Source organism: Vicugna pacos, chromosome 30, assembly GCF_048564905.1.
Source record: "Vicugna pacos chromosome 30, VicPac4, whole genome shotgun sequence".
Lineage (NCBI taxonomy): Eukaryota > Metazoa > Chordata > Mammalia > Artiodactyla > Camelidae > Vicugna > Vicugna pacos.
This window is the reverse complement of record NC_133016.1, coordinates 13,393,625-13,409,180: the sequence shown is the minus strand read 5'-3', so window position 1 is coordinate 13,409,180 and position 15,556 is coordinate 13,393,625. Positions and strand designations below refer to the sequence as shown.

General features: G+C 41.6%; 1 protein-coding gene across 3 annotated transcripts in view; it reads right to left on the bottom strand.

The window, feature by feature from the left end:
* Window positions 1-15,556, bottom strand: part of ATP8B1 (ATPase phospholipid transporting 8B1) — a 100,828-nt gene that overhangs the window by 8,595 nt on the left and 76,677 nt on the right. For 2 of the 3 annotated variants that reach the window (XM_006205747.4, XM_031692405.2), the window contains exons 15-22: window positions 15,251-15,407; window positions 10,691-10,879; window positions 8,840-8,952; window positions 7,021-7,185; window positions 6,179-6,290; window positions 5,073-5,148; window positions 2,789-2,921; window positions 2,102-2,390 (exon numbers count right to left, since the gene is read on the bottom strand). In XM_006205747.4, coding sequence (XP_006205809.2) covers window positions 2,102-2,390; window positions 2,789-2,921; window positions 5,073-5,148; window positions 6,179-6,290; window positions 7,021-7,185; window positions 8,840-8,952; window positions 10,691-10,879; window positions 15,251-15,407 — 1,234 coding nt within the window. The remainder of the gene's footprint in view (window positions 1-2,101; window positions 2,391-2,788; window positions 2,922-5,072; window positions 5,149-6,178; window positions 6,291-7,020; window positions 7,186-8,839; window positions 8,953-10,690; window positions 10,880-15,250; window positions 15,408-15,556) is intronic. The other variant, XM_072952151.1, reaches the window with a different exon arrangement.

Here is a 15,556-nt window from a genome sequence, read left to right as displayed (position 1 = left end):
CTGCCTCAAAGCGACTGAACAGATGTACTTTATAAGGCACACTACTTTTGTTTGTTTGCTCCTAAAATCTAAATATAGGCACCCAGATTTTCCTGAAGTTTCAAATGCCTCCCTGGAAGTCTGCTGCTTAATTCATTAACAGTCTGTGTCCTCAAGCCTTTCTGCCCCTGTCTCGTCTCTAATGCTGCTTGTTTACTCTTAGGATCTTAGACCAAGGGAAACAACACCCACCAGCCATCTTCAGACACGAGAGAGGGAGAGGGCAGCCTCTGAGAATCCTTGGATCCTTGATAGGGGCACAACCATGGTGGATGGCATTCTTCCACTTCTGCTGGGCTACACCTCTAACCATGAACCATGTTAGCAAATGGTCAGATTTTTTTTGACACTAAAATTTCACTGTACTTCTTTATAAACAACGTAATTTCTTTCTGTACATTGCTCTTGAAGCAAGTGAAAAACATAACAATTTCACAAAGTACAGAAAGGTACTTAACATTTGGATTAAGCTACTGACTTCCAAGGAGACCTAAGTATCTGATCTTCCCAAATAGATGCTTCCTACATTATATATAAAAGCATCTATCATATAACTGAGCTTAATAAAGTTTTTTAGAACTTAAGAACAGTCTATTCTGTGCTGACCTTCCGTAATCCCTTTTGCTATCAATTGGTGAACTCAGAGGAATGAAAAAGTTTTAAGTCTCAATCACATAATCAGATAGTAAATCTGCAAGGTAATCCCCTTTTCCAATATCTAGAAGTCTTCATCATAACTGAAGAAAAATAATGTTTGAGAGACTTGCCCGTTTGGCACAGACATTTATGTTAAAGGTACATAATGGAAAACACACTAGAGCTGGGGATACAGAAGGAAGAAATAATAGATCTAATTCAGAGCAAGAAATGCCATTCACATGGTAAGATGAGCACATGCAAAACAGTGGAGAGGAATTAAATTGGCAGTGGCCACAGACATACACATGATAAAGAAGCAAGAAGTCATACGTCATATAGCTGACTCCTGAGGAAGATAAAGTTGGAATATTCTTAGTATGTATCAGGGAGGAGGAGGAAGAGACTCTAAGGAAAGAAAGAGACAGATGCATGAGTTACAAAACAGGCTGAATTAAAAGTCTAGTTAAACATAATGCATTTAAGCTGTCCAGCACCACAAGACGTGTGTATACATGTCATGGATAACTCATCTTGATAAATCACAAAGCTAGAGGTGACATCAGAGGTAAATTTCTTGTTCTCAGATGAGCAAAGTGAGGCCTGAGCATAAGCCCAGGCTGACACAGCCTGTTGGCAGTATGATGAGGACAAGCATTCAGACCGCGTTAACTTGGGCATTTGCATTACAGGATACTCCCATACAGTAATACAAGGAGGAATAAAAGGGCCAGGGGATTTAGACATGTTGATGAGGGTTTGGTTCTGCATGCCCAGCAAAACTGTATTTCTGCATAATAGGACTCAGTCCCTTTATGTGTTGGTACCTAGGGTCCAACCAGCAAAACGGCCTTGGGAGGTCAGGAGGATGCTGAGCCTATGTTGGAACCAAGTGTGTTACTCTTAGCTCACACCAGGTCACCCAATGGTAAAGTTCCAACAGATTCACCAAAGACAAGAAAAAGAATCCCAGAAAAAGATGCTTAGATAAGGGAGCATATTTCCCACAACAAATACCAAAGAGAGTTCAACGACTTAAGCCGAGCTCAGCAGAAATTTTTGCAAACCTTATTAAATAGCAGGCTTTATAATAAGCCCTAAAGAAATACAGGAGGAGAAACAGCAAGAAAAAATATCCAAACATATGTAAAAGAAGGAAATAAGTACAAGTTCACCCAAATGGAACACATCTTCTACTTGGCACTCTGTGAGTTAGCAGCCATGCCTCCCTACTCTCTCCTACTGGGTGTACTGTAAGCTTCCTGAGGGCAGGGTCACAGGTATAGCCATCACGGTTAAGTGCCTTGATTAAAGGTCTGCTTTAGGAAAGCCCAAGAATGAAATTTAAAAAATCTACCCCCAAAAATGTTCCTGCCATTCTTCTCTCTAACAATCAGGTGGCATTAGCCATGTGTGAGAGACTCACTTTTGATCATGTTTACATCATTGGCTCCATCTCCAATGGCCAGCGTGATGGCTTTCTTGTACCTCTTCACCAGGTCCACCACCATAGCCTTCTGCTTGGGGGTGACCCGGCAGCAGATGACAGCGCTGCATTCGCAGGCCAGGTCTACAAAGTTCTTCTGCTGCTGCTCCTTTTTAGCTTCCAGCCTCCTCTTACTTTGTGTCCGCATTCGTCTTTCTTCTTCTGTCCTGGGGAACTTCAGCTTCAAAATGTTACTTTTTTTGGTCTTTTTCTCGAGAAGAATTTCATTCTGTGAAACCAGAGAGGGAATGGATTATAACCATTTGGGGTTTTATATCAAGAGTATCACTCCCAAGAATTTACTCATGTGAATGATAATTCTTGGGTTATATCATTGATGATATTGTTCTGATTATAAAATATTTACTATACAAATATAGAAAATTTTAAAATATACAAAGAAGAAAACAAATTATCTGTTAACTGATAAACTAGTGATAACCACTGCTACTAGTTTGGTATAATTCCTTTCATATATAATATTAACTCTGAGACTTGAGAAATTGCCCTTTCATTTATAAGTGAAGAGATTTTTAGGTTAGGAATTAATATGGTAAGCCACCTAAAATCTGTCCAGAATGATTTGCTGTAGTTTGAGCCCAAGGGAGAGACACCGATGATACGTACCAACCAAGAACCAGTGATGATTAAGGCGCGGTTTCCACCAGTTGGAAAAAAAGGTTCGTGCACTGGAGGTACAAATTTTGCATAGACTCCACCTCTGTTCCTCTGGTTTTCCATCCTTGTATGAAGAAGGGCACTGGGAGGAAGGTGGGAATTTAAGTGTTTAAAATATAAGACCATGAACAGGCCCTTAATGGTGAGATAATTGTGATATACAATCTTTTAAAAATTGTGGTAAAAAAAGTAACATAAAATGTATCCTCTTAACTATTTCTGAGTATACAGTTGAAGTAGTATTAAGTGTATTTACATCAACAACCTCCAGAACTTTTTCATCTTTCAAAATGAAACACTATACCCATTAAAAAATGTCTCCTCATTTCTCTCTCTCCCCAGCCCCTAGTTACCATTCTACTTTCTGTCTCTATGAATTTGACCACTCTAGATAACTCACATAATGGAATTGTACAGTATTTGTCTTTTTCTGATTGGCTTATTTCACTGTCCTCAGGGTTCATTCAGTTATAGCTTATGTCAGAATTCCCTTCCTTTTTAAGGGTAATATTCCATTGTATGGATATACCACATTCTGTTTATCCATTCGTCTGTCATTGGACACCTGCGTTGCTTCCACCTCTTGGCTATTGTGAATAATGCCTCTATGAACCTGGGTGTGCAGATACCTCAGGTCCCTGCTTTTAATTCTTTTGATATCTATATCCAGAAATGGGATTGCTGCATCATGTGGTAATTCTATTGTTAATTTTTTTAAGGAACCACTGTACTGTTTTAGTGGCTCCACCATTTTATATTCCCACCAACAGTGCACAAGGGTTCCAATTTTTCTACATACTTGCCCAGTCTTGCTATTTTCTCTCTCTCTTTTTTAATAGTAGCCATCCTAAATCAGTGTGAGGTGATACTGTGGTTTAATTTGCATTTCCCTAATGATTAGTGATGTTGAGCATTATTTCATATGCTTATTGGTCATTTGTATATCCTCTTTGGAGAAATGTTTATTCAAGTTCATTTTTTAATCAGATGACATATAATCTTACTAAGTCTTGATTCCACCACTATGAAGGCACCAAGTTCTTAGTGCTTCATTATTTGCCAAAGACAACTAGCTAGAGGAAGATACAGTTGAAAATGTGTTGTAGCACAGGGAAATATATACAGGATCTCGTGGTGGCTCACAGCGAAAGAGAATGTGACAATGAATGTATGCATGTTCATGTATAACTGAAAAATTGTGCTCTACGCTAGAATTTGACACAGCATTGCAGAATGACTTTAACTCAATAAAAAAAATATTCACAAGCAACAGAAGGAGGGCATTCTTGATCTGAATTATAGTAAGTGGGGTGAACCCTAATGTACTATAAACAGTGACCACTGTTGGCAGGAAGAACTTTATTTTCACATGTCATGGTCTCTTCAATTTTAGAGTGGAAGGGACCATAAATATCTTCTCCAATCTCTTCATGTTGCAAATAAGGAAATCAAACCCAAGAGAGAGAGTCATCTGCAGCAAGTTGATGGGAAAACTGCAGTGAGGACTCAGCCCTCCTAACTCTCAGCCCTGGTCTTTCCTCGTTACACATGTAGAACCTTTATTCTTCACCTTCAAGAACAGGTCTCAACCTTGGCACTATGACGTCTTGGGCCAGTTAATTCTTTGTTGCGTGTGGCTGTCCATTGCCCTGTAGGATGTTTAGCAGCATCCCTGGCCCTTACCCACTAGAAGCCGGGAGCACCCCTCCTCCCCAGCTGTGACAACCAAAGATGTCTCTAGACTTTGCCAAATGTTCCCTAGATGGCAAAGCCCCCCCCAACCCCATTTGAGAACCACTTCACTAGAAGATAAGGCATCTATTATTCTGTTTCCACATTAATTTTCACTTTGAAGTTGGAAATAAGGCGTGATCAAGACAAATCACTAAAGGCTGGAAGAGAAACAATATGAATATAATTCATATTAATTGGCTAGTGATGTCTCAAGCCCACTTCCTTTCTCAGCAGGCACGTGCTGAGGACTGCCTAGGAATGCAGAAAAGTGGCCCCTGGAACCAGGGCAGGCTTCCCCAGGTTTCCTTACAACATGAGGTCGGATCGTGACAACTTGGAGCTGCCTACTGTTTCCTTGCTTCATTTAAACTCAAGGTGACTGTCCCGAGTGACACCTGCTAGCTCCCATTTCTCTGTATCTGCTGTGTCTACTGAGTCTAGTCTGGTTTTTATAAAAATGAGACGTTACAGAGTCTCACACTGCAGGCCCTTCACTCACTTTATATCCTCCCCATAGCAGATTGTGGTATCTTCAGTAAGAAGTTCACATGCAAATCCTATATTTTCAGCAGTTTCTACAACAGAAAAAGAATAAGTCAAATGTTACTCCTACTGATGAATTTAATAATGAACTTTATCTAGAAATGATTATTTTTTTCAATTAATGAAATAACCAGATTCAATCAAATAATGTTGTTTTTCTCTAGCAGTGTAGGGAAATCACATAAAGAAAAAAATCCCTTTCTCAGTAATAAAATAAGTGTAAGTCAAAGTCTGGCTGAGATGCTTTCAATAATAAAATGTGCTATCATATCAAATACATAAACTGATTATTTAATAAATCAATGTTCGTTGAAATACTGAACACATTTAGCTCCTGTGGTTTAATTATTCAGATATGGGGTGGGGTGATAACCATTTCCATAAGCCATGCGGCTCCTACCAGAGATTTTTTCCCCCTTTTCCACCACCACCACCCACACTGTTACTTGTTTAAGGTCAAGACTTAATCCCTTAGCTCATCAGAGGGTATACCCTGTCAACAATGTCAATCAGATTAAGAGATATTATCAAATGTCCCATGGGAGGCTCATGGAGTAAAGAAATCAATGCCAAACAACTCCTTGTTGAGCTCTGAGTTTAAAAATTAAAATCTTCCCTTGGGGACAAAATTTTAATTATAATTTTCAAGCAATAAAAGGGGCAAGAAGACAAAAGTTGTCATTCAGCATTTTTGACTGTTCCACTCTGCCCAACAAATGGCAAAGAGCTAGGGAGGACAGAAAGGACCAGAGGGGTGGTGACCCCTTCAGGACAGGAACCCGCGGCTGGCTGGAGAGATAAGATGAAATGCAATCAGCAACACACGACCAGCTGCTCAATGTTAAGGAAAAAACGCTGCTACTGACGGAGTTTCGGGAAGGATGCAGTCGGGGCGGGGGCTGGGATAACAGAGGAGGATTTCTTAGGGAAAGCGTCTCTGTCTCAAAGAAACAGACAGTGTTTGTGCAGGACGGAAAGTCTGAGAAGGTCATCCTGAGCAAAGGAAACAGAGCTGTGAATATTTGTGAGTTAACAGATATGGTTCCTTGCAAACTGAATTACCCTTTTTGTCTCCAGTAAGCACCCAGATCTTAATGTCAGCTTTTGAAAGTTTTGAAATGGTTTCTGGGACTCCATCCTGTAGCCTGTCTTCAATAGCTGTAGCTCCCAATAGCTGGAATGAATGTTAAAAGAAAGAAATTAGCAAATATGCAAAAAATTTTTTGTAACTGTAGTTCACCAACCTATAAAAAGAAGGGCTAATTTATACACTCCAGTTGGTACTCTACTGGGGCCAATGGCCATTGTTAACAGAGAAGGGTGCCATGTTTCACACTCACCAAAAGTCAAACAGCCAAAACCTTTATACTTAAAATAATTTACTAAAACAAAAATGTAAGTACAAATCAAGGACATATAAACACTTTCACTCTGTGTATATTGCTTTACACAGACACAAGCCAATTTCTCTTGCTATTTATTGAACATTGCCCTTTAAACTGTACACGCAATAAGTATTAAACTTTGAAAAATCTCTTTACAAATGATATATTATTCTTATCTGAAGATTTTGCAAAACATAAATTATTTAAGTAATTCTTACAGTATAATAAGTATATGCCGGTTGGTTATTGTGTACAAATCATAATGAATTTTTAATAAGTGCTAAAAATAACAGAATAAAAATTTCAGTGTTTTCTGTCTTTTGGTTTCTCATAGTGGCAACTTCTATTTTGTCTGCTAAACAAAAGAAATTCAGATGACCTAGTTCTTTCTACTTTACCAATTTCAAATACTGAAGTTAGAATCTTTCAAGCGTGTGTTCAAAAATGTAATAAAAACCTCATAAAATTTCCAATTCTGTTTGGCATATCAAGGAAAAATTAATTAAGGTTAAAACTCACAATTAAGTCTTTTTCAATCTCTTCATATACTTTATCCAGAGCTTCATCTCGGTTGGTTGAAGCTATGCTGGCAGCCATAAACTTTTTATTCCATTCCTGAAATTCTTTTTCTTCAATTTCCTTATAGCAAAGGCACAGGGTCCTAAGGGTCTCACTTGCAAAGATCTGTTTTATTTAAAAGACAATCCGTCCACCGAAAGGATAGTTAATTTTATGTAATTCAAGATCAAGTCTGAAATCTAAATTTGAGGTTATACTGTGGGAGAATTTAAAAAGAATATGGCGAAAGATGGTAGATTCTGTGTACATATATTTCAGAGAGGAGATTAACCAAATACCTTGTTTTTCTAAGTATTCTCAAGATCCTGGGACTATCTATTAGTTAAAGGAATAAATATACCTTTCTTCTAAATCAAGTCACAAGAATGAAACAAACAAACAAACAAACCTTTTTCTCTTAACAACTAAGGAAATAACAGACCAAGGAAGCTGCCTTGGGGTGTAATGATGTTGTAAACCAGACCTGACAAATTTATAATTTGTTCCCACGAACTGCTACAGGTCCAATCAACTGTGAATTCTCAACCAAGCATTATTCCCTCAAACCAATTCTGAGCCACTGTTAAAGCTGAGATAAAACATTTTTACGAAAAAGAGTGTCTTGAGGATTTAATCATGGTCAACATATTTAAGCCATTTTAATTTGCTTAAAAAGGAACCAGTAAAAATGTTTCATGACTTCACAGTCACATCTTAGTCCAGCCAAAATGGCAGAACTGGTTCACCTAGCTGAGGGTTTGCTTTCAAAGATTCTTTAGAAGGTTCTGTGTGTATTTGATTAGACTGCCATTGTTCACAGCCTCATGAGAAATTATCCATTGTAACTGCTTCCGCAACACACAGAACCTTAAAATGTGACCCCACTTAGTAACAATGTATTCACCAGGCTTCTTTCTGAAGGACATCTGGCCCCCAAACTCAGACTTCACTTGAACGGAAGGGAAGAAAGAGCTCTTACGAAGCACCTACTAAGGGCTAAGGACTCTGCAAGCTGCTGTCCCTTGCACCAACCCTCCGTGGTGGGAAATACCCTCCCCTTCCTCTTTCACACGGGCAATTAATGATTGATCTGAGATGTCAACCATTCACCCCAAGGACACAAAACAAGAAAAGAGGCAGAACCGAAGCACCGTGTCTGACAGACACACTCGGTACCTCATTGCCATCATTATATAGAACCAAAACAATGGGAGGATTGGTAGTCAATTCTGAAACAGAAATTTCCAGAAGCATCCCAAATGATTGTAGTATCACAGGACCAAGAACATAGTCCCCCAAAATAACAAGTTTGAAGTGATGACAGCCAAACTGATTCTCTAACAAGGATATCAGAACTCAGCTATCCAGTGCACTGCTCTGTCACGCCCCATCGTGTATAAACGCTATCTTTCCTTCACTGTCCACCAGGAGGTTGGTGGAATTCTTGGAGATCACACAGATATTGAGACAACAGCACAGTATGCTTATGTAGCCTGCTCAAGGTCACCGGAAGAGAGAGCAGACTTTCTCCTGGGTCAGTCCTGCAGATCCTGCCAGCCTGGATGCCGGGAACAGGCACCAAGGTCGTTTTCTAGGAAGTCAAGTGTCAGGGGCAGAACCAGAAGCAGCCTGCCATGTTCCTACTTTGGTGCTCTTGGCATTCAGCCACACCAAGACAACGGAAGGGTCAACAGTCAAAATGAAGCTTCCACTCCAGCTTAAGATGGTCCCAGAAGCCAAGTTTGGAGTCTGTGGCACACAGAGTGGAAGTGAGACTTACATCCAGGGCATCCTGTGTCTCTTGTTTCGTAGGATTCATGCGATGTAACCGTTCATAAATCACAGTGTCAGCACCTTTACAGTAAAGCCTGATGTTGCCTTCTGGGGTTCTTACTAGTAGCAAGGGAAGAAAAGCAAGTAATAAAGTGATTGTTGGATTTCTTAATAGAAAACTACATTTATAAAGTTAATTTGAAGTGTTGTAGTGCTAAAAATAATTCATAATTAGTTTAAAATCATCAGTGTACCTAGAAAAAATGTTGGTAAGCCACCCTCTACCTAGAATGTAACAGTGAAATAAATATGAAGATTCATGCATATTTCAGTTCTGTCTTCCACATCCTTGCTTATTCTGTCAGCATATATTTTTTGACTTCCTACTATGTGCCATGCCCTATGCTGGTTAATTCCTTCCACACAGAGCCTTCTTTGTCCAGGCCAACCAACAGAAATCTTTCTTACTTATAAACCTGTAACAGTACTAATACCCCAACCATAACACAACTCCTTGTGACAATTTTCTTGGAATTTTTGATCTGTGCAGTAATTTAATTATGTGTTTCGTCGCTAACTAGATTTGAAATTCTCCAAGACAGATGCCAGGCATGATAATCAGCCCAGATGAGTGCTAGGCACCCAGGAAGTACTCAGTAAAATGAGCCTAATCAGAGTTCAGGAGACAGTTAACCCTCTGTATCTTATTGGTTAAAAATCCAGTCTCATAGTGGAAAATCTTGTGGACACCTGTTAACTGAGTGATCAAAGTTAACGTGACCAACAATGACGTGCCTTCTGATGTGATATGCTCGGAAAGGCATGGCACCGACAATGTTCTCTTTCAGCAACAGCGCATCATCTGAATCCAACAGGGAACATCAGACAAACCCAAATCGAGGGACCGTCTACAAAATAACAGGTGTGTGCTTTTCCTAAGTGTCAGTGTATGAAAGATCAAAAGCACGTTCTGGGACTCTTCGAGAATAAAGGAGACCAGAGTATAAAAATCTAATGCAATGTAGAATCCTGGGTTGGATCCTGAACCAGAAAGAAGAATCCTGGTAAAATCTGAAAATGTCCTGTAGATTAGGTAATATTGTAACGTTAAGGTTTCTGATTCTGATCACTGTACTATATACATAAATAAGCGAATGTTCATGTTCTCAGAAAATACCTACTTAAGTTATTGGGGGAAATGGGCATTAGATCTGCAGCTGACTCTCAAATGGGTCAGAAAACAAGAACTTACAAATAATGGCAAAGAATGTGTAACCAGTGCTAACAACCGGTGGATATGGGAGAATATACAGAAGTTCTTTAAAGAGTTCTTGCAGTTTTTCTGCAAGTTTGAAATTATTTCAAAGTACGAACTTAAGAAATGTCAATATTTGGAAGTGATCATCTCCTCCACTTGGTGGTGTGTTGTAATGGGCCTGGACTGGACGTCTGATTTTGATTCATAAGCACAGCCTCGCTTTTCTCCAAACTCCTCTCCTGCTGCACCCTCCCTTCCCTGAGGTTCCTCAAGTGTCCAGCAGAGGAGCTCAGAGGGACTCACAAAATAAGAGCTCACGCTGTGAATCAACCACCCACGGAGCTGCCACCTCCGATTCAGCAGCTGGCGGCCCATATGGACAAAGAACGCCAACATTCGCAAGATTCAGATCTGATACTGCAGCTGTCCCTTTTGTGATGGACATTGTGCAGAATGAAGGGGAAAAACACTAGTTTCAACAAGTGTGCGGAAATCCTCCAGAGCCAAGGGGTTCATTCTTTGCCTGTCTTATCCTGGTGCCACTAAATAAAACATGTGTCTCAATCAGCGATTCACAGACATGCTCTGAAGGAGGCCTACCAATGATGGACATTCGCTTCCGGTCACTGTTGAAGTCTAAAATGGCGAGAACTTTGTAGGTCCTCTCAGTGCCCAACTCACTGATGGTGATCGTGTTCTGGGTCCTGGCGAGGAAGGCAAAGCCGAAGTTCCTGGCAGCGCTTACCAGAGCTCCTTCATCAGGAGAGGCCGCCTGGTAGTTGAGTTGACCTAACAAAGGAGGCAGGAAAGAAAACGAGAAAAGCTGGAAAACCAAATGCAAAGTCCACCAGTGTGGTTCACACTGCGGGTGAGGATGTGTAGCTACCCTCGGTATCTGCCGGGGACTGGTTCCAGGAGCCCCTGCAGGTACCAAGTTCCGTGGATGCTGGAGTCCCTCATGTAAAATGGCAGACTACGGTGAATATAGTTGGCACCCCACGGCCCCCAGCATCCGCGGCCACAGAGGACCAACTGTATTTCAAAATCTGAAACATCCCCAAGAAACCAAGTCACCGATTTTTAACAAATATGCCAACATTAAAGTTTTTAAACTTTAAAGTTTTATTTCTAATTATAAGCAGTAATATAAACTAGAAGTTAAAAAAAAAAACTGGTCAAGAATAGGAAAAAAAAAATCTCATAATCCCACCAGAGCCAGACAAAGAAGCCAGATGTACAACCTATGTGCTTCCATCTGCACAAACCACAAAACAGACAAAGCCAACCCACGCTACTCAGAGTCAGGACAGTAGATACCCCTGGAGGGGCAAGACTGGAAGGGAACACGAAAAGGACTTCTGGGGGGATTGATAATGTTCTGTTTTTAAACATCTAAATACTCACGACAAAGGCGTATTCAGCTTGTGAGAATTCATTGAGCTCTATGCTTGTCTCTGTAAGCATGTTGTATATTGGTTAACAATTTTAAAAAAAAAGAGCTCTCTGTCTATCCAAGATTTTCTATTTTTCTACTCATAGTCCTTCTGCCTCAAAGTAGAAGGAAAAGTATTTCTATGGTCAGATGAATTTCCACAGGAAAAGGCATTTCATTTTCCACCATGGTTTTGACCAGGATACAAACCCCGGACAGAGGGGCAGCTCTTTGCACCATCAGTCTGAGGGGAGTCGGGGGATGCTCCAGGGTGAACGGCTTAGGTAGAGCTGAACGCCCCTCCCTGCCCTCTTCCCTTCACACACGTGCTCAGATGGTTCACTCTAAGTCAGTATCGATCACATCCAAAGATGACTGGTTGGTCTCTGTTCACCCAGAAAGTCATACAACACAAGTTACAAATGTACTTGCTAAATCCAGCCATTCTGCAAACATACACACATGCCAGAGGGTAAAATATTTAACCAGCGCTAAACAAGCAGCAGTGAGAACACGATCCCCTCCCTTCAGTGAGTTTCGCTGCCAGAGATGGATTGCATCATACTGAAGGGGAACTTATTTCCAACAGAAAAAAGGAACAAAATGATAAAAGACGGTAAAGTTCCCACAAGTAAGACAATCATATCAGGAACAAGCACTGATATTTTTATCATTAGAAGAAAACCCTGCCATTTTGTCCTAGTAAGAGGCTCACAGAATTGCAGGGTCCTCTGGGAGGTATTTCAGAGACCTGGTCCAAACTCCAACTTGATGTTTGTAGGAGGAAACTTGGACTAAAAATTAACCCCCTGAAACCATTTCTGAAGAGAACTCTGTTTACCACACACTTAGATGCAACCCAAGAGACCTTCTCTTTCACAGACTAATTTGTGGATCACGGAACTGATGCAAATAAAAAAGGTGCTCAGACAACAAACCCCACCCCTCATTATCCCGATTCCATTCTGGCTGATAATCTTCCGGTCACCAGGCGTGCAACAAGTTACCTCTCAGACAAGTCCTTCCCCTCAGTCCCCTCACTCCCTTCACATCATCTGCTGGATGTCCCCCACATTGGTCACTGTCTCACCCTTCCCAAAGACCCCATGCTAATCCAGGTCCTCACTTTCCTCACTGCAGCGTGTCCCTGATCCCAACTCCTAAAACACAGCTCTCTCATCATAATCTCATGGTGCGTCCCAACTTAAAGGCCTTCTGGTGGAGAAGATGCCTCCAAGCTTTTCACATTCTGCTCTGACATAGCCTCTGCCAGAGGCAAGAATCTAAGAATGCCCCAAGGCCACCCACCTCCACCGCCATTCCCCCACCATGTACATACACACTTTCTCCCAGTTAGTTATTCAAGCAAACTCTAATCTAGGTACTGCCAAGAAGGGATTTTTACAGATATAATCAAGGTCCAAACTGGTTGGCCTTAAGGATATTATCTGGGTATTCCCAACCTAACTGGGTCAGTCCTCAAAAGAGACAGGGCTCTGCTCAGGGAGAGAGATTTGAAGCATAAAAGGGATTTGATGGAAGGGAAATTCTCCATGGCTGGCTTTGAAGATGGAAGAAAACATGTGGCAAGGAAGGAGGGAGGCCTCTGGGAGCAGAGCAAGCAAGGAAATGGAGACCTCAGTCCTGCAACCAGAGACCTGAATCGTGCCATAAGCTTGGAAGAGGACACTGACCTCCAGATGACAACGTGGCCTGACGTGGAGGGAGATCCTTAGCAGAGAACCCAGTCATGTGGTGCCCAGACCCCTGACCTAAAGAACTGTGAGCTAATGAATAAGCCACCGGGTTGCAGTGATCCATCACAGAGCAGTAGACAACCAACACAGCATCTCCACACTTGGCCTCCGTGTGCCCCACGTGTACTCAACGCTTGGGCCACATAAACTGTCTGCTGGACACGCACAAAAGGATTCTGTCCCCTCTCTTGTTGATGTTATGCGTAATAAAAGGAACCAATCTCCACTATTCTTGTGAAAGAGGGAAAGCGAGCAGAGGCACACCGGCATGGTGTGGAGTGGAGGGACTCAGTTAAAGTGAGTTTTCACCTGCTTTCTGAGCTCAGGCAGGTCTTTGTGCTTTCTGGGTCTGAATTTCTGTCTCTAAAAATTTGGAGGAGTTATCCCCAAGGTCCCTTCCAATGGGCCCTTTTCAAGATACTTTTATGTATCAAAGCCAAAATCAATTTCTCTTTTAGCCTCCTGCACCTAGGAATCCAACTTGCCTTCATTTTCAGTGTCCAGAGCAATTGCCTACCACATGCTACATGGGGAAAAGATTCCTCAGGATGTACCACTCTGCCTCAGTGGACAGTGGGACAAAGAGCTACACAATGTCAGGCTGGAAAGGACTTTGAACTCCAATCTTCCTCCTGCAACACTGAGGAAGCTACTGCCCAGACAGACGACTGTATTGTACGTGATGGCAGGAACCAAAGCTGTTATGGCCCATCTCCAGCACACAGTCCAGGGCTCTTCCCATAAAATTGCAGAAAGAATGAATGTACACTTGGCTAAGCTGGCTGGTTAGCTTTCAAATTAACACCACCACACACTCAAAAAAAAAAAAAAAAAGTAGAATGGTTTTACTAATGAGTCAAAACGTTAGAGAACCAACTTGCTTAAAAATACCGCACTTGATCCTTACATGAGTACAATGTGCTGGGCTGGTCAAACAGACTTTGACCTCTGCTTCGGTTGTTCGTGACCTGGTCTTACCCCTTTCTATCTGCCCCCACTTGGCTCGCTAAAGAGTCCCTTCCATGTGTCCACCCCGATCTGAATTCTGCTGTTATCTTGGCTTTATTGCACTATTAGATTCATCCTTGAGGAACAAGTTTCTTTGAAACCTGCTGCAAGAGATCACGTACAGCTTCTGCGCATTCAGTTTTTAGGCCTGTTTCTCCTCTGGAGATTTTATCCACTACGTATGAAACCTCAGGATCAGAAAATGGAGAGGGACGTTCGTACGCTGTGCTGATTAAAGTGGAAAATGGACATGCCAAACAGGTGCCTTTTGCTCTTTCCAGAGTGCACATGTTTAATCTCTGTAATTTATCATTATGTCCATATGTGATAAAATACCTAGCTTTCATCGGTACTGGGCAAACATGCTGTAACAAAGCTGGTACAAGCTGCATTAAGAACTCTGCAGAGGATCGTGTAAGTCAGCTCTGTGTGTTCCCATGCAAATGCACATACATAAATTATGCTCTTGCAAAAAGGCACCTTAAGGGGGCCTCAGCTATTATAGCCAACCCAAGACACATCTAATCTAGAAAAGAAGTTCTCTCTGAAATAATTCGGTCATAAAGATTGCCCAAGTTTCAAGTCCACTTCCAATCCAGATAAGGTTTGACTCTTCCCTCTCCATAAATATTAAGTAATCAGACAGTGGGAAGATTTTGAGCCTTCTCTTAATGCGAGTCAATCATTTCTCCTACCGATAAGATTTCATTTCCAAAGTGATAAACACATCTGGAGCTAGAACTGCGAAGGAGATGTACATTTTTCGAGGCCAGGAGCCTGTTTCATGGTTTGCTGCCCCGTGTACCATCTAGTGGAAGGGGACCACAGACCTTCATCACCTGGGTGGAGGTCTGACAAACCTGTCATGCGCACAACTTTTCTGGCATTCAGGTCCCGAGCACGAGTTATCTGTAAACTGAGAACGCTGGTCTCCTGTGTCCGAGGTGCGAGAGGACCACTCACCGTCCAGCCTGTCCACCATGACCGTGTGGCACACCGCCAGCAGGAAGAAGAACTGTCGTACGCCCGGCTCCTTCCCCGACCGGATTTGCTCGATGAGATAATGGTCATAAAACGCAAGCTTCCCGTCAGCATACATATTCCAGCTAAAATCCACCTGCTGCAAGAAGTGGAGGAGGAAAAGAAAATGTGATTTGGGCGGAACAAATGATAGGAACTTTTCTTTGAAGCCACGTCTTCAGGCAAACATCACCTTAGGATCTGAACACATTTTGGATGTCAGGAGGCTCACACCTGTCTTAAAACAAA